This window comes from Anopheles cruzii, chromosome 3 (assembly GCF_943734635.1).
Source record: "Anopheles cruzii chromosome 3, idAnoCruzAS_RS32_06, whole genome shotgun sequence".
NCBI classification, from domain to species: Eukaryota; Metazoa; Arthropoda; class Insecta; order Diptera; family Culicidae; genus Anopheles; species Anopheles cruzii.
The window spans coordinates 23900672-23925141 of record NC_069145.1 but is presented as its reverse complement, the minus strand read 5'-3'; the positions used below and the strand labels follow the sequence as shown (position 1 = coordinate 23925141).

At 51.9% G+C, this 24470-nt stretch overlaps 2 protein-coding genes across 2 annotated transcripts; one reads left to right on the top strand and one right to left on the bottom strand.

Moving 5' to 3' along the window:
• Positions 1-627: 627 nt before the first annotated feature.
• LOC128270085 (protein ELYS) lies at positions 628-8164 on the top strand. The gene is made up of 9 exons (XM_053007491.1): positions 628-718; positions 780-900; positions 968-2061; positions 2139-2666; positions 2726-3215; positions 3285-3396; positions 3465-5371; positions 5437-7976; positions 8051-8164. Exons 1-9 carry the CDS (start codon positions 628-630, stop codon positions 8125-8127), a joined length of 6960 nt encoding a protein of 2319 aa, XP_052863451.1. The 3' UTR covers positions 8128-8164.
• A 542-nt stretch (positions 8165-8706) lies between these two features.
• LOC128274342 (ATP-binding cassette sub-family F member 2) lies at positions 8707-11926 on the bottom strand. The gene is made up of 3 exons (XM_053012505.1): positions 11825-11926; positions 11315-11482; positions 8707-11231 (listed from the first exon to the last, which is right to left on the bottom strand). Exons 2-3 carry the CDS (start codon positions 11448-11450, stop codon positions 9508-9510), a joined length of 1860 nt encoding a protein of 619 aa, XP_052868465.1. The 5' UTR covers positions 11451-11482; positions 11825-11926; the 3' UTR covers positions 8707-9507.
• Positions 11927-24470: the final 12544 nt, after the last annotated feature.

Here is a 24470-nt window from a genome sequence, read left to right as displayed (position 1 = left end):
ATTCCCGAACCACTCGTGACAATAAAAAATCGTTATTTTCTGTTGCCTCAAGCGTAGAAGGTAAAAGCACGCTCTTGTTGGGCATTGAAAATACCACTGTTTTATTAACACGCAATATTTTCAGACCGTCGACCAAATCTTCATCACCATCCACTGAATTGGTGGCATAACGATTCTTAGCAAATTGATTCCGCAACACAGTTAAACCTTGGGGCCCACGACGTAAAGATAAATACATTCATGCCATTGAGATTAAAATAATTGCCGATTATTTCTATCCGAAGCATAAAAGATACGGAACGATAAAAAAAGCAACGGACGGTTTAAAAAAGGCCGCCATCGCATCTATGCACCTTGATGTATAGATGATGGTGTTAAACTACCTAAACTACTATACATCTTGATCTTGATGGTCGTTTGACAGAAGAAGCAGGAAGAAGAAGAAGAAAAAGAAGGAACAAGAAGAAGAAGCGGCGGGAACAACTGCAAAAAAAACGGCATCTAAACCTACGATAAAGTTTCATTTTGTGCAACAATAAACCGTTTCGTTTATATGTTCTGCGTGCGGATCGTTTATCGTATCAGATTCCCCGTCGGCCAAAGAGCGTTTGCTGCGTGTGGCACAAAATGACTTCCGACAACATTTGCCTCGAGCTGGTCGATACCGTACGGTACTCGCGGGAAGCCGGTGTTGCTGGTAGCTTCCCCACCGAGGAAGGTTCGTTAGGGTTGGAGTATGGATTATTCGTCTTACTTACGTGCCTTATTCCTTTGTTCAGATAATAGTGGCATTTTGGAGCGAAACGGGCTCGCGTGGTATGCGCGCGGAGCCGTGCTGGAGGTGTTTAACATAAATCCCGGCTTTAAGGTTATTTCCCACAACTTCGTCGGCTACGGCAGGTGAGTGAAGCTGGCGGTTTGCTGAAATCGGTTTCGAATCTAGGTGCGGTTGTGTTTCATTTTGCAGCAAACCCAAAACGTGCACGATCGAGTGCGTTGAGGAAGTGTTCTTTAGCCGTCCGACCGTTCTTGCCGTGGCACTGCGGTTGGGCTTGGACCAGTGTCAGATCGTTTTCCTGTCGCTCCATCGGTGTCGCGAGCTGGGCCGTATCGACATACAGGAGAGCGTGAAGACGGTACGATGGATCGACAACCGGCTCGAGGACGTTGGTGCGCTGGGTCACTTTAGCTGTTGTTTGGCACTGGGGACGGAAGACGGAAAGGTGCTGCTGGTGGATGGATGCTTGCGTTTGGTAGGGCACGACACAGCGTCCAGCACGCTGATCCCAATGCACCACGAGGCGAAACGGCAGTGTCACATCGAGTTGTTTCGCTCCGATCTGGAGAAGGTGGTCCATCGACTGCAACAGGTTCGCGATCGAGGGTTGTACGTCGGATTACAGTTGCTCCAAGAGGTGCAAGGTGCGATCGAATGTATGCTGCAGATTGTTTCTCTGAAACTGTTCATGGTGGGTTTCGAAGATGGAACGGTGCTGCTCTACGATCTACCGACACTTTCCGTCGTCCATCGAATCGATGCTCCGAAACTCGGTTGTTCCGCGCTGGCAATGAATTTCATCGAGCCCAGCGACGATCCGAAGCCATGCCTGTACGTGTGGGTCTTCTACGCCCATGCTGAAGGGGCGTTCGCTGTGCTGTATTTGCTCATGTACCAGAACAGGGATCGTCCGGAAGGGCTGACAACCGAGTACTATCAGCCCAGCGAGCGCCTCAGGCTAAAGAGCAGCGATCCAGGCAGTCTGCCGCTGAATGTCCAAACCATCGCAAAGAAGATCGCGCAGGAAGATGAACCGATCACGCTGAGTGTGCTGAGCTGGTTGGGCTCAGATAACACGACCACTGTACTGGTGTTTGACCTGAATCAGTGGTACAAGGCGGAGATGCCGTTCGAGTGCGATTGGCAGCAGGATCTGACGCACATGGTCGTGTTTCAGCTGCAGGAACCGAGTTTTCACGTTCAACTAATCGAGCGGTCGCTCGTGCTGTTCCGTTCCATCCAACGACCGGAGGAACACTTCTATCCCAGCTCACTGGCGTTCGGTAAGGCCACATTTTCACCGTCACTCATTGTAACTGCTATTTAGTAAATCTTTAAAATCTTGCTGTGCCTTTGACAGACATCAGCAGTTTCCATGGCCTAGCACGCACCCAACACAGGTGGGTTGGGTTGCAGAACAAATTGTTGCAATATCTCGACCAGGACGGCGCCAACGTGGTCATCGAGCCGGCCGGTCTCTATCAGATGCTGTGCCGTGCTGCACTCGTGCCCCAGTTCTACGAACAACTTCCGGCCCCGGATGATGATGTGCGTGAAGTGCGAGAGTTCGTTCTGTCGCTCGGACTGGAGTACAATTGCAACACGTTTCTGCAAAGCTGTATCGATCTGTGGGCCGATGGCAGCCATCTCGGTGCCAACCCCGAACGGGGTGTTTCGCTGTCGACGCTCACCGATTGGATATGGAACCGATCGAAAACACTGAAGGGAGTGTGTAATCGAATGCTGACACCGCTGCTGGAGGCGGCCACAAGCCGGATCGATACACGGACTCAGGATGCCATCGCACATTGTACCCGGGAACTGAAGCAACTCTCGGAGCTGTACCGTACCATTCTGACGGACTGTTTACCGTGCATACCGGAAAATGGTAGGTGTTCAAATAGGGCGGAATAGGTCGAAAATGTTAAACTATTTTTCATATTACAGTTCTCGGAAGGCTTTCGAAAGAATCGGATTCGATCCGTGCCGCTTCCGAGTATCAGAGCGTTTTGCAGTGGTTGCTGTATATTTACGTTCTTCCGGAAGGTCCGGAATCTTCGTCATTACCGTCGGACGAGGAGTCGGACGAGGCAAACAGTCACTCCTTCGGACACTTTTCGTTGCTTCCATATCCGTACCGTACGTTGGTGGAGTTTTACGGCTCACAGCGGCGGATGCTAAACGGAGACGAGGACGAAACGTCCTGTGAGTTTTTGTTCATCGATAACCTGCTGGAGCGAGAGTTCGATAGGGCAGCGGTTCGAAAGGTGTGGCTAGATGGTGGCACGCAAGACGGTGAGACGATACCCCTCTACCCACCGCAGTCACTTCAGAAAGCACTGCGAATACTGCTTCTTCCTGAGGTACCGCTGGAGCGAAAGCTTGCGTTATTTTTGTATCTATTTATGGATATTGTTACCGTACTAGGTGATGGACGGTACGTTACGGGACGCTCGGGTACCTTTATTTGATTTCCTCTAATGACTATTTTCCAATCACCATGCAGGTATCGTAACATATTGCAGCGATTAGAAAGGTTCCCCAATGTTTTCAACCTTAAGCTCGGCGTCATGCGGCGTGTGCAAGCATTCTGGCACTTGGACCACGGAAACATGGCGGTAAGAAAGGCGAGACGGAAACGCTCTACGCATACTAATATTTTTGCGTATGTTTTGTTTTTCTAAAGTGTACCGTCGAGGAGTTCCTGTCGCCCCTATCCAGCACGGTCGACTTTCCCCAGTGGCATCGTGAACTGATCGTCTCGGTGCTTCTGCGTCTCGATGCCCCTCATCTAGCCCTAAAAGTGCTCCGCGCCCCCGGTTGTCCGGTGACGCCCCGGCTCGAACTCTTAACGCTCGTACAAAACAATCTCATCTCGGAGGCGTTCAGTTTGCAGCGCCGCACGCCGCAACCGGACGGCCAGCAGCTCGTCTGGTTCGTAGAAGCTATCATGCAAGTGGGTAAACCGGAAACGATGCTTGAGTTTTCGCTCACCGACGAGGAGAAGCGGGTGCTTCGTGAGTATCTTCACGAAAGTCCGCTGGCCGGTGCGGGTGACGTTCTGATGCTGGGACATTTGCTGCAAAACTTCGAGTTTGTCGAAGCAGTCCAGCTGGTCGATCGGTTGAGCCGCAAGCGAAGCGTGTCGTTGGAAACGCAGCGAGAAATCTTGGCTCTCTATCACAAAGCACTCGATCCAACCAGTCAACGGCTGGCATACCTTACGTACTCCGAGCCGAAGGAGCTCGAGCCACGTTTCCCCACCAGTCCCACCACCTCACCCAATGGAGACGGGGAAGAAAGAGCAGCGGCAGCAAATACGCTCAGCTCGGCCTTGATACGCAGCCGAGCCGATTTCAGGGTGCGCGTTATGCACCGTTCGATCGTGGCCATAAAGGAAGCGGCCGCCCTGACGGGGCTACAACACGATCGCCCTTTTCTAGAGAAACCGGGCCTGGGTGTGTTCCAGTGTCGGCCGATGGTTCGCAGCCGGAACGTAGCGTACCCCGTGCGGCTGGATCCGTCGATGAACAAACGCCGGCAGCGTGATATTTCGTTCGAAGAGTTCGCCGGAACAGACCATCGTAACCCACTGTTCAACGAAGAGGACGGACAGGGTATTCCGCGGAAGAGACGTTGTCTGGGCCCGGAGAGCACTGGTGGCCGGCGTTATGTAAATTTCGATGTACCCGTCCCCACGATACCGGAGTTTAAGCCCATGAAGCCAAAGTTTAACTTTACGGCAACCGCGATCGATGCTGCGAGTGGCACTGGGAGTGATCGTACATCGAAATCCACCAGCCATTCGCCAAGCATTTTCCTTACAACTCCACCGGTCTCGCGTAAATTTCTTCGTCCCGGCGATCGTTCCGATTCGCCGGTTTTCGAAAATTCCTACACGCCGCCACACGGTATCCTCAAAGCAATCCATTCGGATCAGAGTGCATCGTCGGCGCACCTCAACGATGGGGAGGAGAAAGTTTTGCGATTCGAGCTTCCCACCGGTGGCGTCGTAGATAGTACGCCTGCAGAAGGTCACAAGCCGTCGAACACCAGCCCCACGCCAGTAGCAATGCGCGATGAAACTACACCAACGGTAGCACATCTCGAACGCCCCGATCTCAATCTGTCCGGTGTATCGAACGATGATTTCTACTCGCCCGAGGTGACGATGGAGAACAGTAGCTTGCAACAGGTCCTGTACGCCGGAGGTCCGACCCGTCGTCGGCCGTTGCACTACGCATCGCGCTCGGACACCCCTACGGCAGCGCAGGCCGATGAGGCAAGTAGAGAGAACAATATTGCGATCATCATCGAAGATCATCTGGAGGATGACGATTCAAGCAAGGGCGATGAACAGCGCGAGGAAGACGAGGAACCGATGGAGCTGGAGATGGAAGAGGAGGAGGCACGGGAAAGTGGGGAAAGCCCGATCCGTGAACAAGAAACGCATGAAGAACGGATTGATCTCGCAGAACCGGAACAACCCAGTGAGAATGCAGCCGAAACTGAGGAGGAGATTGAAGACGAGATCATTTTGTTGGATAACGATGTGGAATCCATTCGCAGCGGTGAAGATCAGAATGTTGTCGAGTAAGTTGACCTTTCGCATGCAGCATGGGGTGCGCATATGACCGTTTCTCTATTGTTTGTTTCAGCAACGAATGTATGGAAACGTCTTCGTCCGAAGTTTTGGCACCAAGCAGCGATAATCAAGAGCCTTCACCAGAGGTGCTAGAGCTGCCCGCAAGCGACTCATCGGATGAGGAAGAAGACGGTAGTGTTTCAGAAATAGTGCTCGATGATGTCGATGAGGAAACTGATGCAGAATATGCTGAAGATGGCGATGATTATAGTGATGGAGAGGAAGAAGATGATGATGCGGATCAAGGCGAAGACGAAGATGATGATGATTACGGAGATGATGACGATGATGGCAATGGAGACGCGAAAGTTTATGAAAAAGGTCATAGCATTGACCCCGCTTCATCGGACGATAGCGTATTGGAGGTTATTGATGTAAGTGATGAAGCCACGAGTCCGTCCCGTTCATCTGGTTCTTCGTCTAGCGGCTCGTCTGGGCCGCAGGATCAGCCTGACGAGCAGCCCGTGCTGGAACCTTTTGTCGACCCAGCAGATGAACCGGCTAGTGGTTCAGAGATGCAAAGGTACGAAGAGTTCTACTCCGAGTCTGTTCCGCAGGCCCTGTTCGATGAGGTGGAGCTGGTTGAGGAGCAGAACGATGGTGACGGACAAGCGACGGATTACATTCAAGTTCCTACTACGTCCTCTTCAACGCACCGTACCGAGCAGGAAGCTGCGGACGGCCCACCAATCCGTCGCACGGTCGACGGTGCCGAGGAATCGCCAGAAGTGGAAGATCTCTCCGTTCAGCAGCAAGATTCGGATCCGGTTTACATTTTCAGTGCTCCGACGGCGGCCCGTGACTTCTCGGTGGCTGGTGAACAGTGGGACGACGGTGTCGCCAGTACGAGCGGGCTCTCGGAAGCTCGACTGGCTGCTCCGGTCACGCCGGCCACTTCGTCACCACCGAGTGCCACAACGACGGCATCGGTGACGGCACCGGCACAAACGCACGAGGAAAAGGAAAATCAGTTTGGCCAGCCGAAGAATGCGCACGAGCTAGAAGTACCGGCCATTAATCTGTCGGTCAAGCCCGACGAAGCGCACGGTTCGAGCCGCAAGAACAGCAAGGGTGAGGAGAACGGGCTGCTGACGGAAGAGTCACGTGCCTTAAACCTTTCTGCCGATCAGCAGGAGCTTGCCGCACAGTTGAGAGCGGCCGAAGCAGTCAGCAAATCAGCGAGTGATGATAACGATCGCGAAAAAGCTGCAGCCTCAGATGACAGCAGCAAAGAAACCGACGGAACCGAGGCACACTCGTCAAGTGAGGGAACTACAGAGGAAACTCGGCAATCTCTCGAAGAGGCCGGTACGGACAGCGAGCCGAAAGTGCAAAGCCATGAGAGCGAAGAGATGGAAATCGAACTGCCTGTTTCCGGTGACCAGGGCGGTGGTGCCCAAGCAGAGGTTCAAGCCGAAACTTCCGGCGGTGACTCCGAACAGAGGCAGCACGAAGAGGAGCCCTCTAAAGAGCACGACAAAACAGAGGCCGGTGAGCAACCGGATGCGGGTGAAGAACTGAAAGAAACACAGCAAGAGCTTATGGCAAAGCCAGGCCCGAAGGCAAGACATCAGGAGTTGGCGCTACAGGATCAGAGCACCCCGTCAACTTCAAGTCCGCGGCCAAACGTAAAGACACGCTTCATGCTTGCCATGGAGAAGTCCGCCACCGCGCAGGATGAACCGAGCACTCCCACCAGACGGCGCTCTGTCCGGGCCTCTTCCGTTATGGTGGAAGCCTCCAACACTCCGCTCACGCCTACGTTGTCCCGCAATCGTCGGTACTCTTCGATGGACAACGTATCGGGCACTCCGGAAGCGCCTCTTACACCGCGTCGATCGACCCGCGCTTCGTCTATGGCGAAAGAGTTGTTTGGCACCGATGGAACGCCCCAGAAGATGGTACGCCGGCCATCGCAATCGTCCGTCGACACGGAACAGCGTTCTTCGCTTCCGAACAGTCCGGATGATTCGATCATGGAACCACCGGAGCCGTCCGAGCGATCGTTCGCCAGCTCGACCGCCAGCAGCACTCGGCGCAGCACACGGGTCCGCAAACTGCGAGCTGGGACGACGGTGTCCCAGCCCGAGTTCGAATCATCCGAGCGAAGCCAAAGCGGTACTCCGCTGTTGGCCGATTATTCCTCCAACCGTAGGCTCACGCGCCACCAGCTGGCGGTGATGGAAAAATCATTGGAAATAGCATCATCGGCTAGTACCAGTGCGGTGCGAACTAGAAGAACTAGCTCGCGTGCCACCGAACCGGACGAGACAGTGACCGGTAATGACAGTGAGCCGGAGTCGATCGTTTCGAACGTGAGCGGAACATCGGCACGATCGACACGATCGCGCACGGCCCGTGCTGTGCCAGCTGCGAGACGAACGTCGATCGAGACACGCTCTAGTCGTGCGGGCAGCAGGGGTAGGGCAGGATCCACCACTGGAAGCACCCAACAACTACACGACCCGAGTGAGCAAGATTCCGATGAATCCGATCGCTCGATTGCCGGTTACGCAGGCAGTCAGAGGGCGTTGGCACCGATTGCGGAAGAAGGTAAGAAAAATGGGTCCACTGAGAGCGCACACCGAGGTATTGAAGTTTGTGTTTCGTTTTTCTCTCTGCTGCAGGAACAGAAACCAGCGGCACCGAAGGCTCCAGGAAAAGGGCCCGTGGACGGAAGGCGCCAAAAGGTGGCGACAAGTGAACAGGCCGCACATCTTGCCAGAACGCATGTGTAGCCGCGTATTCTATCCTACACACTCGTCAACAATATTCACCGAGTGCTCTGAGTTTTGTGTTCATAGCGATTTGTGTTCGCCAGCTTCCAGGGAAGCGGCAGGATCGCTAATGGTTGTAGAAATAAGTAGTGTTAATCTTTTAAACGTTAGTGTTATATACATTTTGTTGAAATTCAAATAAAATAATTGTCATCACCGATAAGTGATCAGCGTTGACGGTCTGCATCCGAAAAGAAGTTACATTACAAGAAAAGTAATAGAAAATACTATTCATTACGCGCAGTTGTTCTTTTGGCAAAACAAGGAAACTAACGGAAGGGTTCCCTGCAAAAATGTAAACTCTAGAAGGAGTCTGAATGAGAGCTATCGCCAATTGATCGACAATAATCGAATAAAAGCGGATCGCTAGTGTACTTGTGCCAATGCACGAGGTCATCGTCGTAACGAAAAGAAATTGAACAAATCGATTCTTTCAATTGTTTGTCCGCTTCTAATGACTTACAACGAACGATTGAAAGAAGTGAATTGAAGAGAAAAGAGAAAAATGATAATTGGATACACTTTATTGCGATACCATATCAGTGTGTTTAGGTAGGTGTATAAGGTAGATTAAAATAAACCACAGTAGAGCAATACACAGTTCAATAAATTACCAATTACAACGTATGCAGTGTTCTTGTTCGCTGTTGGCCTTCGCCTTTTCTGCCTCCGAGAACAGAAATTCGTTAGCCAAGGGTTTTTGGTTCACAATAGCAGTAGTGGAAAGGATTGGTTTACAGCTGTCGCTTTCGCTTTCGATTTGCAGAAGGAGTTGCGTTTGTTTTATTGGCTATAAAAATTTATTGAGTTGTTACGTTTTTTTTCCTTAATTTCGTTTTGTTTCTAAGCTGGGTTATCCTGTGGTCTAGTGCTGTTTAAGTTGTAAATCCTATTTTCTTTTCTGTTCAACAATCGATCAAGCTCAACAAACGCCTACTGGACCGCTCCATATAAGCAACGCCGGTGGCCATGCATAGGGGGGGTAATGGTACTGGTGATCCAGCCCCGGATCCCAAACACGTGAGTGACATAGAACGAGCTTAAAGGCGACGACGCTCGATCATTCGGAACAACAACCATTTGATGATCCTCCTGCAAATTTCGATGAACGGAGTGGTGATGAAGTGGACGACTGGAAGCAGTCTGCCTCGTTTTGGGGTTTTGCGAATAGTTGGGCGATGAAATCAATTATCATTCGGTTTCAGAAGGCTTCCCCCGCAATCCGCGCTTGATGGCTGGCTCGCGGTTCAGCGGAACGGATCGAAGATCACTCGGTCGGTCGACGATCGCTTACCAGATTCTCGGTTTCATTTTCCGGCCACCGGCGGTGGGGTACTGTTGATGCGAGCCTCCTTGTCGATCTTCTTCTTGAGGTGCTCCTTGTAGTCGAGGATACCGCCGTTCCACTTGGTGACGGTACCCTTCTCACACACCCAGATCTCCTCCGCGACCTGGTTGATGAGCCGGAAGTCGTGGCTAACGAGCACGAGGCCACCCTCGAAATCGTTGATCGCTTCGGCTAAGGCATCGATCGTCTCCATGTCCAAATGGTTGGTCGGTTCGTCCAGCAGCAGCAGGTGCGGTTTCTTCCAGGCGAGATACGCGAACACGACACGACACCGCTGCCCATCGGAGAGCTGCCGAATCGGGCACACTTGCTGGCGGCCCGTCAGCCCGTAACGGCCGATGATTTTGCGCATTTCCTCTCGCTCCACCACCTCCGGGAACGACTTCAGCATGTAGTCCAGCGGGCTGGCGTCCATGTCGAGCAGCTCGTGCAGATGCTGATGGTACCGGGCGATGCGCAAGTGCGAGTTCTTGCGAATCATCCCGGACGTCGGCACCAGATCGCCGTACAGCAGCTTCAGCAGCGTACTCTTGCCGGCACCGTTCGGCCCCACCAGCGCCAACCGGGTGTCCAGATCGATTCCGAACTCGAGGTTCTTGTAGATGTGCGGCGTGGAGTCATTGTACCGGAAGCTGACGTTCTGCACCATGATCACCGGCGGCGGAATGGTGCCGCACGAGGGGAAACAAAAGTTTAGCTGCTTCTCATCGATCGCCTTCTCCGTCAGGCCCTGGGCCACCATCTTGGCGAGCGTTTTCTCTTTGGACTGCGCTTGCCGGGCGAGCTTGGCCGAACCGTGTCCGAACCGGGCGATGTAGTTCTTCATGTGTGCGATCTGATCCTGCTCCCAGTTGTATTGCTTCATCTGGTTCTCCAGCAGCTCGAGGCGCGTCTTGACAAACTGCTCGTAGTTACCGGTGTAGTACTTAAGCCGCCGCTGCGTCAGATGGATGATGTTGGTGCAGACGCCGTTCAGGAAGTCCTGCGAGTGCGAGATGATCACCAGGATGCGCTTGTACGTCTTGAGTTCCTCCTCCAGCCACACGCACGCGTCCAGATCGAGATGGTTGGTCGGTTCATCCAGCAGTAGCAGGTGCGGCTTCACGTACAGGGCACGGGCGAGCGCAATTCGCATCCGCCAGCCACCGGAGAATTCCTTGGCCGCCTTTGCCTGCATTTCCTTCGAGAAACCGAGACCGTGCAGAATTCGGGACGCTTTCGCTTCCGCCTGATCGGCCGACATCTCGTCCAATCGGTCGTAGATGTCCATCAGCTGTTCCTGCGCCTCATCGTCCTCTTGGTCGACCAGCTCGTCGGCCATCTTCTCCAGCTTGATACGCTCCTCGTCCACTTCCATCACGCACTGAAGGGCACTTTTCGTGCTGGCCGGTATTTCACGGGTCAGGTGGAATATGTCGATGTGATCCGGAATCGCCACCTCGCGGTTACCGAGCACGGACAGGAGCGACGACTTGCCGCATCCGTTCGCCCCGAGCAACCCGTACCGCCGACCGCAGTTCAGCTCCAGCATCGTATCCTGCAGCATTTCACAGCCGAAGAACGTGATTGAAAAGTTGCTAAACTTGATGTCACGCGAGCGCGGATGCACGGCCAGCGTACCGGTGCAGGCGCGCGCTTCCGCGTTGATCCGTGCCTCCTCGTCCAGCTTCGCGCACAGTGCCTCTGTAGCGATGGAAGAAAACACCAAAAAACCCAAAAATCAGCCTAAACGAGCTTTCTGGTTCGACTGATTGAGGTTACCATACCTTCTTCGGTCATTTCGGCCGACGAAGCGGCGGCACCGTTTGTGCCACCGTTGGCGATCTTCTTCTCATCGCGCTTCACGTTCTGCACCGGGATGCTTTTCTTGTTGCGACCTTTCTGCTTCTTGTCCGGTGCCATTGTGCGGTTATTGGAGGAGGGTTGGGTTACACCTAAATATAACGGGAAGCAGACAGTCACATGTATTAGAATGAGGGTTTTGTGTTTGATTGAATAATTTTCATAAATCGCCCGGCCGACCAATATACGCAGGTGTGCATTCATGCACTCCGCTGCAATCGTTGCAATTCTTTGTGCCGCAATGGGAAATGTCAAAAATTTTCCATCCCCGTCTGTCTCGTTCAATCGTGGCACAACTATCGAACCACCGAGAAGACGGAACCAGGGCGAGAGATGCCACGGATGCTATCGGCTGTTGTACGAACTCAAACTTGATCTACGGGGACACGCACGGTTCGTCGTGCGATGGGAGAGAAATTAACACCATAACGTACCTGGAAAATGGTTCCACACTCAATTTTTGCTAAGACGGGGAAGCTCCGCACAACTGCACAACAGCACGGCCTGCTGAAAAGACGGCATCGCTCACATGTTTTTTGACAGCTGCATCTGCGGAATGCACAAAAGCCAGCTGTCAGTGCGTGGTTCAAGGTTGGTAGATGTATTTTGCTTAAAAGTGTCGTTTTCTTTTGCAATAATTATGTAAATTAGTTTAAATTTTTTCCAATTTCACACTGAAAAATCGGAAATGTTCGGGAGCATTCGGGCAAAGTGAGAGAATGTCCCTCCAAAGTGAGAAGAGTGAGAATGATAATTTAAGAGTGAGAATGATAATTTAAGAGTGAGAGTTTAAGTAATGATTTCGAATAATGATACGAAATACTACTATGCAATATTACTTAATCAATCAAGAATCAATTGAAAACATGTGTTAATGATAGCATACTTAAAGATCGTTGATACAAAATTTTAATTTTAACCAGTCCTCCGACATTTTGATCAACTGGCAGCCCGGTCACGAATCATCACACAGTGGGGAATTTGTATTATAAGGCGGACATAGTTTGTTTGTGAAGAATCTACGGACTTTTTCAACGTTTTTCTTTTCTTTGCATGTGTTTTGATGAAATTCAACATTTTTGGTGTAACACACGCATTCAAGTATAGTAAATAACATTTTTTCGTTATTTTAAGGTAATTAAACGCCTGAGCTATGCAATCTGCATGACACTAAAATGTTTTAGTGCATAATCGGCTGCAAATATCGAATTTCTGCTGCGAAGTGTAAAAAAGGATATAAAATGATCGAGGAGCTTTACACATTGGGTTTGTGGGAACTTTTTAGCTAATAATTTTTACCAACCGAAGTATCCAAACCATGAACTATTATTCAAACGTTTGATAGAGTACGAGTACTTATTAGTCTATTTCTTCATCCAAACTGAAACCGATATTATCTACTTGATTAAGAACATGACCAATCGCGATATCGCGATTAATATTTTCCTCCATGATAAGAAAATCTTCGCTTAAGTTCAATTTAAAAAGGTATTTTTAAGGAAATATTATAAGAGTAATTATTATCACTCTTTCGACTTTTCCAGATGACTTCTCGGAAGACTATAAATTCGACTCGCTCATAGCTAACTATTTTAGGAAAATACAACTAAAAGCCTCACTTTTTAAAGATTGTTTATGACCACCTTTCCCCATAGTGCATCATGGTAACCACCGACAACACGTAGCTTGTATTTTCGAAGTCTTCGCCGAACCACCGAGGAATCAACACCGTTGCGCGGTAAGTCCGTGCGTCGCGTTTTCCGTGCATTTTCCGTTTTTCCTCGGGTCCGGGCATTGATTCTGGATGGCTGGTGATGTTTTTTTCATTTCATTCGTCCATCGCTACCGTTCTCGTTGCGTGTGCGTGATGGTCGTGAACTTGGCGCAGTGTTATGATTTTATCCCGTGAAAAAAGTGAACAACCCACCCGAAAAAAGTGACCACCCCCCCGCCACCCGTTTACGCACAGGACGTTCGTGTTTTGCGTGTGTTGTTGTTGTTTTTTTTCCCACTTCTTGTTCAACTTTCTTGCGTGCCACCACAGGCGGCCGCGTGTGCGAGTGCCTCGGATTTGCGTGTCCCTCCCCCTTCCGGTGGACACAAGGTTCAGCAAAATTGTGGCATTGGTTCGCCCCAACTGCCAACACCCCAACGCAGAGCGCCACTGCGGCATTCCAGATAGGACGACGACGGGCGGCAGAACTCGTCCAGAACTACAGCTTGCTGCATCGCAAAGTTCGCATTTTGTCGTGGCGGCTTGGAGCCGCAAAAGTTCCGCACGCAAACCGGGAGCGGGAGGATAGCGGTTCTTCCCCACCCCACGTGTGACTGCCACGGCCCCGTAGACCAATCCGGCACCGGCAGTGCAAATATTGAACGAAAGGCAACGCCGGCCCGAGACGAAAAAGGAGTTTCCGATTGCCGATTTCCACGTTTGGAACGGCACGGTGTTCCGTGGCCATTGTATCGTCCGGTTGGTTTCCGCTGGAAGGTTTGATTGCAAAACGAACGACGAACACGGAATTGTAAATGCAAATTGCGGTGGTCCGAGGGATGGGTCGGAAAGTGTAAATTACTACTCTGCAGACGACCACCCTGGGAAGAGGCACCCCGAGTGTTGACCGCTTCGACCCCTGTTCGGCCACACGGGAAGCCGCGGTGGCCTTGGAGTAGGCGACCACCCACCAGCGGCAGCTGAGCTAGTTGTGGGTTAAGGAAGTCGCAACGACGGCACGTTAGAAGTGTGTTAACAAACAAACCCCGATCGGCTCCTGTCATCTCCAGCACGGACCACGTGAACATCTCGAACCGCCGGGTCCGGCGGAATGCTGATAAGCGGTCGTCCGGGACAGTGACAAGCCGCGGCGATGATAAGAGGGCAGTACGAGTGCCCAGTGGTCCCGATGGCGCTGGTCTACGTTTATCGGGAACGGGTTGGAGGTGCGCGTGATGCGATGCAGCGTGTCTGGTGAATCAGGCCGAGCACGCACGGTGGCAGTGTTTTGATTTAGCCGAAGCCTTTCCAACCCCTCAGAGTGTCGTAGTGAGTAGGTGTCGGGCCTCTAGGGCCTCGGTAGCGGTAGATTTAGGATCGAATCGAACGTACGAATGAAGTAGTGTGTGCCGCGGGAAGGCTCAAGTGTCCTGTGACCCGTTGTGTGTGTGTGGTGCCTTCATCATCATCATCATCTTCCTCCGTTCGAGGTAAGTTGGCAGACATTCGGACGTTGGTTCGAAGTTTAACCATCGATTCCATGTCCTCAGCAGTAGGTCGGCGGAAGCCCACGGCAAGCCTCGCGGTGTGTGGGCCGCCGTCCGATTCCAAAGTGCACCGGTGCACCATATGGGCGGAGTTGGATGGAGTGCCTCCCTGCCAGCGTGCAACTCGTATCACGTGGGAGATTGGCGGCGGTCGGTCGGGCGGGGAATGAATATTAATCGCCGGAGAGTAGTAACGAGTAGGTGTGAAAGCCGTGGGGAGAAGGAGTGCAAGAGGGCTGCCCTCAAAACCGAGCCGCTGCTCTCGCTGCTCGTGACCACGGGGCGATCGATCGATCGAATTGTGGCCCACGCAGTTTTGGGCTTCGCCGGTTTCCAGGATCACGCGCGCCGCCGATCATGGCGATCCGCTGGGGCGGCCTGGGGAACATAAAAATACGAGACTGTCTCCACCGCCGCCGCAGGGGCCCCAGCGCCCTTTCCACCGCCTTCCGGGTTGGGGTTCATTTTCCATTTTGTCGCAGCTTCCCGAAGCCTGCTTTGTGAGGGGTTTTCTGTTTTTTACGATTACGACTCCGTCTGGCGATGAATTATGGGAGACTGGCCGCGACCGACGACCGTGTGTGATGCTGATGATGTTGCTGCCGCTGAACGGTGCTGAAGATGATGGTATTTTAATGAAATTATCAACCTTATTTCACGCCGCTTCGATGCAGTAAACATTTGGACATCACGCCGTGTCAATATTTGAACCCCTTTCTCGGCTTTCTGCCATCGCGGGAGGCCTTCTTTCCATCGACGGGTGACGCATTTCTATTGTTTCCTTTATGTGCCCATTGCTGAGCGCGCGATGGCTTCTTTATTACATTTGCATTATTTACGGGACATCTTCCATTTCTCGCACGACACAAGACGAAGGTTTCCCTGATTTCACGAGACTTTGATTCGATCTCGGTCCGCCTGCAGTCGCCTTTCTTCGCCTTGCACCAGAGGCCAAGACGAGAAATAAATTTAACATGCCATCAATAAACGTGTTGAACACATTCCTCTGTTGCGCTCGCGCTATTATTAGCCACAAAAAGTGGCCATCATTTCGGGGTTTAATGAGTCTTTCTCGAACAGTGTACCTCCCGTTCTGGATCATCGGGAGCGCTGTCCAATGGGTCCTCACGATGCCATGAATATGCAAGACAGTAGTGGCGGCCTGAGGCAGCGTCAAGCTTCACTTTTTATGTACGACCATAATAAAATTGAAACACAATTTTATTACACTACACTTTTATCACCGACCTTTACACGAATTGTCACACTGATAATTTGGGGTGCATCACGACAAGGAACGGGATTAAGTAACACTTATTGTGCAACAGCTCCAAAATGGACTGAAATTGGAAATATTTTTATATTAAAATCGGCATTTCGAGAACGTGCAACATTTACGCATCTTACGTACTTCACGTAAACCGCCTTGGGGGGCCTTTTATCTAACGCTTGTTAAACAGATGTTTTCCATTATGCTTGTTGGCGACTGGCGGCGAACCATGTGCACTCAATACGGACGGCAGCCTTGTTTTTGCAATCGCGTGCATTTTAAAGGAAGAAGCCCGAACCGAAATTCCATCTCCTTCTGCGTCGAAACTTGTCAAAAATCGAACCGAACCTAGATGTTGCGCTCCGATAGATTTTCGCGGCCACACAATAATGACGACACGAAGGGATGCAGTTGATAAATGTTTTACCCCGATGGGCCACCTCGAACAAGAATTGACACAATATCAGAAAAAAAACATCGAATTGGCTTCATTGGTTTTCCCCCTGTTATCATCGTTTCTCTGTGGGGCGAGCAAACAAATGACCGTGTCACCGGGCCCTGATAGGTGCGGTTGGGTCACAGATCTTTCCGAAGCAGATAGCCCACCGGCGATAGGAGCCAAGGTGAGCCGTTCGGATCGAACTAGACGTGATCGGCGATCGACTTGCGCCCGTTTCCTGCCATTTGGACCATTTTCGAAACAAGTTTCGTATCCCAATCGCCCAGTCGGATTCCGGTGCCCGAATTGGCGCTTGAGGACACCCTGAGTGGAAGCTAGTTTTACCACCACATCCGAGGGGGTCGAGGGAGGAAAAATAGAGCCACTCCGGATTCCGGTTTGCTTGCTGTGCCGGGTGCTGTTTATTCGACGATTCGACTTGAGGCGCTCTAGGGCAGGTGACTGGCCAAATGTTGGTGGTGTTTGGGTCCGATTAGAGTCGACTTACAGCCAGTCAGTCCAACCGTGTGGCTACCGTTCATTGTGGTGCCGGCTTGCAATTCGACGCTTCTCGGGTGATTGGAAACAGCTTACGATGGGCCTCCGCTCGTTGCCCAATGCTGCGGCACCACCACCGTCGTAACGTGTCGTCGTGCGGTCGTATTGCGCCGAAAGTGGGCTAGAAATAAATTTCCCACCATGGCGAATGATCTTGTCAAACCGAACTGCACCATTTGGGCCGCTCTCCGGTCCGGGCGGTGAAATTGATTACCATATGATAGACCGTCCGTGTTTTGCATACGCTTTCGAGCGTTTTGTTTTGCCGCAGCTCGCTGGCGGCCACTCTAACGCAAACCTCCTCAAAGGCACCCTTCCTTTACGCTTTCCGTCGCCGGCGTACATCGTCGTCGGTGCAGCGTATAATCCCTGGCAAGTGAACCGAATTCATGCTCACGACCCATGGACACAGCACCACATCGTGAGGCGGTGGGTCCGAGAGCCCTTCTCGCGTTGAGTCGCACTGCCCACTCACTCCCAGTGTCTCCCCTCATAGTTCCGAGCCGTTGTAGCAACGTTTACTCATTTCCTTAAGACCGTTCGCCTGCCCGGGCTGCTGCAGAGGCGCTCCGGTGTGGAGATCACCGTGGTTAGATCACCCCACCGCCGTACGAGCCTAGTCGAGCCTACGCCGGAGACCTACAAAACCCACCCCGGGGGCCATGGCGAGGCTTGGCGACGTTATGGCGCTTCGCGTGTCGGGCTGACAGTGCTGCGCAGATAATTCGCAGCCACGCAGGGCTCTAATAGTACCGCGGGTCGGGTCTTAAGTCCCTCGGACCAAAGGGGCAGCGTAACGGAAACACTCGCGCGCGTGCGTGTTACGCCGTTTTGGCCATTGATAAGTGTCTTGCCTTTTTTTTGTGTCCACAAAACAACAGACGTGCCAACTAATAGAAAAAAAGCGTGACCCGAAAGCAACTACAACCAACCTACAAAGTACCGAGCGGTATTAGTAGTGCAAAAAGTTATTCGAAAACGCCAAGGAATTTTTTTGTGCAACCCCCTGATAGCGGCCCCGAAAGTTTGCGTCCGAAAAGTAAGTTCTGCCCAAAAGGAATGATAACGTAAAGGGCTCCCGTTGAACTTTCCGACGTTCTGACTCAGCCAATATAGGACTTCCATGGGAATCTATATTAAAGCCAAATTGTACCTGGTTTTGACAGTTACATCTTGGCACTGGAGCAGACCAGCATTTGATTTGGGCGAAGGAACACGTCCGCAGAAGTCGATTCTGATTTAGTCACCATACTAACGGTGGGACCTGGTCCTTTAATGCTCTGTAAAAGAAGTTGGGAGAAATGGGCGTTTGCTGAATCTCCACTCTGGGCGGAACGAAGTCTGTGTCAAATTTATGGTTCGCGGAGCATGTGGCGCGAATCGTTTGTCGGTGACTGTAGGCGCGCTCCGCGAAGAAGTGTCGCACACAAAGAGGAAGGATCGTGCCCGTGCTCCGTGCTGATCCTACGATCGATTGATAGAAGGGTTAACCTCCTTCTTCTTCCTCTTCTTCTTTTCCTCCCTATTTCTTCCTCTACGCCTTTCCGTGGTTGATTATTGTTATTGCCCATAAGTTTGCATCTCTCGTCCGGTGCTGCCTCCAGCACGCGGCCCCAGTGATTGGCTGCAAGTGACTTCGCCAAAACAAGAAAACCACCCCAAAAAAAAGGAGCTACGGTTCGATTTTAAGTGCCACACGACGCCACCGACGAGACGCCGGCGTGACACTTGCACGGCAAGACACACGACGGCGACGGCCGTGTCGTTAGCATTCGGCCACGGAACGCGCACGAACGGTCCTGAACCCCAGGTTGGTGTGGCCGGGACTTTGTTAGCCGCCGCCGCAGATTATTTTATTACATGTCGCGGACGCGCACACTTCACACCCGCAGGATGGGCCGCAGTGAGTGGAACGCCATGTGAAAAAGAGGCTACGGTTTGAAGCTGCGCGAACACGCTGCCCGCGCGCTTTTGCGCGCAGGCCGATGCGTTGGCCGCGGCGTGTGAATGACGCCTCGGTGTGTAGGTTGTGGTGGCGGCGGTGGCGAGAGGCTGTTCCGGAGCGGCATAAAACGGGCAAAAAGGGGTTCGAAAAAGAACGATAGAAAAGAAAGGAGCATCACCGGCGGAACGGATTGACTGTCCGGCGGAAGAGGGACGGACGACCACGCGTAGAGTGAGACGTGCAAAGCGCGAATCATTATAATGCGCGGTCTCCCGCGGTCGCCGAAGAGAAAGGATGAACGGATGGAGCTTCGGGGGGCTGATGAAGAGCCGACGGTTCGATGGTCTGCCTGCTCTCGTCTAACAGAGTGAACTTCGACCACGCAGCGTTCCGTCCCGACAAAAGCGGAAGACTCCGGCGAACCGGTCTCCCCGGAGCGTGCGGAGCGTGGAGCCATATGAATATGTTTGGCGCACAATTTACGGTATAGCGCCGCGCAAGGGGTCTGCTGGGCCGGCCAGATGATACCGATCGGTCAAAAAAAGGCAAGTGAAGCCAACCGAAGTAATTGCCGCGCCACGCCGAGCCCGATGGGAATCGATCATCACGATACAAATTGATGATCGTCTTTTGGTGAATGCGGGTGCTCAGTGTGTAGCACGATCATGCACGATCGGGCAGAGAATATTTTAGGTGTACAGTGAGGCCTTTCAGGCCTTTTCGGCTTGGTTTTTTAGGTGCGGGGTGCGTTGACCGCCAGGCGCGCGTCCAACAGTTCGTGATGGATAACGCGCAGCCGATCCCACCATGAAAATGTAAAATGTGAAATTGTATCGCAACAGAATTAGTAGCATTTTGTGTCGCAGCAGAACTCAGCTCCAAAACATCGGGGTTTCACGGATAAAACCTTGTAAACAGTAAAAATGCAGGAAAGCTAATGATCTGTACTGTCTAACTTACTCATTATTATGACTTACTCACTGACGCTTACTCATTATTGACCCTCGTTGAATCAGTACTAAAACTAGCGCCCTTTGAATATCTTACTACTTTGAGTGTACACCCAACAATTTTCAAAGTGCTAAAAATGAAGACGTACTACGGCGCGAAATGGTCCATAAAAAGAGAAACGGTACTCGTGCTTTATTGGTGTGAGCATTAATATTGCGGGCCGGAGACTATTGCTCTATCGGCGCGCTCCGTTTCGATCCAGCTCGGCCAGCAGTCTCGACGAGCATCATCTAGACGCTAGCAGCTGTTAATAAAATTTCTTTCCATTTTATGTTGGTGCGATGTCCAAACAAAGTCTGCTCCGCCGAGCTCGGGGCTGTGTGAAGTGAACAAAGGTGATCGGGGCTTTAATAAAGCTTCCAAACACAACACGACACAAGAACGAGCACAGTGAAACTATTGGCAAACATTAGGAATTGGCGGCACAGAAAAAAGAAAACGCAACCAAAAAGAGGACCACGGTGGGTATAAAATTGCAAACAAACTGGCCGGGACCAAGATGATGGACCTCATTAGAACCATAAAGAAGTGAGGCAAATATGCAAAAGGAATACTAGAACAGAAAAAAGGAATCAATAAGCAGTCAAAGCGGACTATCGAGAGCACACCGGAGATGATAACAAACAGCAAAAGTGAAGCTGCCCCCCCCCCCCCAAAAAGAAGCAGGGCCAAACAGGAATTCAGAACTTGCATTGGAGGACCCCGATGGACGGACGGATGGATGATAAATGGGGTTGCGCGAGTGGAACCTTCCGTCTTCTATCATACTTCTTCCCGATACTCCGAGAATACCGTAGAAGCGCGCCCAGGATTTGGCTTTATCCACCGTCCACCGTTTCTGCCGCTCAGCCTTGATTTCAGCTTCCATTTTGCGACGACCCCAAAGTCGCCTTGCTTTGGGCCTGATTTTCGGCTCTGATCTGATGCATCTTTCATGGCGGCACGTTCGGGCGATGTGTCATGTCTTTTTTTGGGGTGGAAATGCGCAACGCCCTCCGTCGGCGTGCGCGTGTTGCCATATTTTTGTATCCAAGTTCCAGGGGAGCCCGCGCGTGAGTGATGCGCTTATGTTGTGTTGTGTCGTGTCGTCCCATCGGGCGCGTCGCGTTTGTTATGTTTATTCAAATAGCTTTTTCTAATTTTTCCTGCGCCCGCTCGGAGTAGGAACGACCGAACCACCAGGCAACCTGGGGTGCGAGAGAGAGAAGAAGACGTAGTTGGGCAGACGTAGCCAAAGAAGAACACGGTTCCACGGTGCGGGGCGAAGACCACGCACAAGAAAACGCTAAGTCGGGTTTGGGAGTCAAACGACGAGTCCCCGCACGGGTTGTCGTGAACCGATAGTCTCTATGTTGGGGAACCATATTTTTTTGCTTTTTCCACAGCAAAGAAGAATTTGCTTGGCCAAGCATAAATACGGCGGTGCCGTGTGGTGATCATAATGTTGACGATCGGCAACCCGAGCCCACCCCCCGCCCCTCGGTTAGGAGACAACAATTGGTGTGCGCCATTAGCCGGCGAGCCGGAGGTTATGTGGCCTGTGCCTGTGGTGCCTGGTACTTGGGCTTGGGTTGGCTCCGTGGCCGGATAGGAAAGATCGGCTTGGTTCCGCCGCGGGTCCCGTCGCTTCCCGTGAGTTACGATGGCACCGCGAAGTTTACGATTTCGTTCGACCCTTGCTTTTTCGGGGGACAGCGGGCCCATTAGCGTTTAGAGCGTCTGGCGCATAACCGGTCGCCCTTTTGGATGCGTTTTTATTTTGGGCGGACGATTTGGATCCGAGACGCGCGTAGGTGGACCGCTTGGCTGAGTGGGTTCCCCCGTGGGGCTCTGTCCCGGGGTGTAGCGATTAGTTGGCATTTTTCGTGCCCCATTTGACAACGTACGACCCCGCGGAAGATTTGACCGGTCTGACCGTTTTTCCGCGTTTGAAAAGAAAGCGGCGTGACTCGAGGTAAATCACGAATCAGCGGCACGGCACATGGTGGCGGTCACTGGGGAAGAAATTAAAAGGAAATACCACTCTCGGCCGGTAGCTTCGTCTAAACCGATACCGTGCGCTGCGATGGGAAAATGGTGGAACGTTAGAAGTGAACTGCGAGCATCTTCTACACGCCGCGAGGCGGACGTTGAGGAACGCGCATCGGTACATTGTGAATGTTGCTTGTTTGCTAACCCCTTTCCACCCCAGGCCGGGCTAACGGCATCCATTCAACTGTCCAAACACCACCCGAAAGCCCATCGATCTTTCGACTGTTTCGGGTCCGCCGGGAGTCAAATGGTGTCGCCATTTCACCGATGCTTATGCGTCGCTGTGGACGGAGCACGTCTGTAGGGTGCAGTGTGGAGGACTGTTTGAAGATTGTCACGCAAACACAGCCCGACGGAAGGGTCTGGAAGAAGAAGGATCCCGAATCCCGTTTATCATCCGCCTCGCTTCGCTGGCTGGTCAGCTCTAAGTTGGGGATTATCGCTTTTATGCATGTTTTTTTCTTCTTCAACTCAACTCCACCGAGCCATCCGAAGGGCAGCGGGCATCGGCAAGGGAAACTGTATCGCGTTTCATTCGCGTTCCATGGCCACTCTCGCATCGAGCGGGATGGGTCGGTCGGTGCCATCCGATGCGCTACTGTTTCATGCCCGAGCGGGCGCATGTGCATGTGGAAATGCATCTGCCCGTGGATTCGTAACCCTCGTCCGCCGTCGTCGAGATACGCCACGGACCGATAGCTTCTCCGATGGGTAATGTTGGTTTAATGTCAATGTTTTTCCAATGTCCCTTCGCTCCGTAATTCAATCCAAGAGGGTGTTCCGTTACGCGGTGTTTGTGATATGTTGCAGAACATAATCGAATGCGGTACCACCGACCGGACCGACCGATGGCTGACACGATGATGAATGTTGTGTTGAATCACTCGAGCTTGATGAAAAACGTTTAGCAGATTGCGGATATCGGTGGAAGTGTAGTAGGTTGAAGTACATATTATTGAGCAGTTCCATTTTTGCTTCGAGTTTCGAGCCATTTACAGGCGACTTGCTATCGATTTGTTCGATTGTCAACTGCAACTTGTTCAGGCGCTACAGCTTCTGGTCATAGCAATCTATGATTGAATTTCTATGGCAAGTACATTACGTTCGCCTCTTATTCTAAACAAACTGGCGCTTGTCTGGTAATAGGCGTTGACCAAGAGATTACCGGCGAGTCGCAAAATGGTTGTCATCCCCAGAAGTTTGTCGATTATACAGAAGTTTGACCTCCGACAGCCCGGACGTGTGAGTTAACAATAGATGATGACAGTACTCGTTAACTTTCGTGGAACTTTAGCATTCCAACAAAACACCTCTAAGTTTCTAGCTTCCTGGGACATATAGATTTTACTTCTAAAACTTTCCCAAACTTCCTCAACCCAACCTGCCCCGCAGTAGCACGGGAGGTGCTCGGAGGAAAGAGAATGGAAAGCCACGGAATCGGACACCGTCTCCCCGGTATCATGGAACGGACGGAGTACGCGGAAATGTAAACCTTCTTCGCTTCGGGCGGTGCCGTGAAATTAGAATACGACACACATCCAGCGCCGGAATTCGTCGCCTTCGTGAGGTTGCCTGAGGCAGCACGCGGGGCTGGCCTGAGACCTGAAGATCGTGCCCCTCTGGGGACGCGAGTGGAAGGCAGTGTGGCCAGAGCAGTGTCTGTTTGCGACCCTTCGAAAGGTGGTAAATGTCTCACTTGGGAGCGGTTTGGTTTTTGTTTTTCCTCGTCCGCGTGCCTTTGGGCCCTGCGGCAAGCACTTCTGAGGTCCGTCTGTTTTGGGATGCTGCACCAGTAAGTACTTGCGAGTCCCAACCCTGCGAAGGTGCGCTCTAGGAGTTGAGAAAATAACATCTTTCTTTTATCGCGTGGTGCTAGACATTTGTTTTGAGATGGCATTTGAGAAACCCAGTGCGGGATGGCCTTATTCAATTTCCCCCGGCGATTGTGTTGCGTTCCGCTCTGGGGAACTTGTCATCCGCGGTGCAACGAGGTGTCGCGAGGGTCGCTGGACGCGTTTTACGCGCTCGTTAACAAGCATGGACATGTGGAATGTTACCGGGGTTACACCGCTTATGCTCGGGTTACAACCGGCGTGCAGTAGGAGTCGGAATGCGCACTGTCCACCAGTTTGCGTAGAACTTTCTATCTAAACGTGTAACCCGGCACCCGCCGTAATTCGTACGGATCACTTTTACGCCCCGTTGGGTGACCGTTGTTTTGTGGCTTCCGTTGATATTTGGCCTCGGTGGTGCAGTAATCGTTCGCTGAGGCTGCAATTCGATCCTTGAGAATGAGGTACAGTAAGCTTTCGGTCCGTAATTAGTCGCAATTACGTATTAGCAACACTCATTAAGCTACGTAATCGGCTTTGGCTGCGCCAGTCGCCGGGACCCTGGTTGTTCCCGAAAACATCTGTTTTCTATTTCGCCCAACAAACGACGTTTGTGGTGGAGTCCAGGAGGTCCCGGTTTGACCTTACCGAAACTTGACTCACATGCCAAGTCCATCACTTAATCCCGGAATGGTAAACCACCACGGAAAAAGAGCTCAGTTTCGTGGAAGAA

What these genes read in the sequence shown, in the direction of transcription:
- LOC128270085 (XM_053007491.1), top strand. Translation starts at nt 628, where the DNA reads ATGACTTCCGACAACATTTGCCTCGAGCTGGTCGATACCGTACGGTAC. An exon ending in TCCCAGCTCACTGGCGTTCG is followed by an intron (nt 2,062 to 2,138) that starts GTAAGGCCACAT and finishes TGCCTTTGACAG; the next exon opens with ACATCAGCAGTTTCCATGGC. An exon ending in ACCGTACTAGGTGATGGACG is followed by an intron (nt 3,216 to 3,284) that starts GTACGTTACGGG and finishes ATCACCATGCAG; the next exon opens with GTATCGTAACATATTGCAGC.
- LOC128274342 (XM_053012505.1), bottom strand. Translation starts at nt 11,450, where the DNA reads ATGGCACCGGACAAGAAGCAGAAAGGTCGCAACAAGAAAAGCATCCCG. An exon ending in GGCCGAAATGACCGAAGAAG is followed by an intron (nt 11,232 to 11,314) that starts GTATGGTAACCT and finishes CCATCGCTACAG; the next exon opens with AGGCACTGTGCGCGAAGCTG.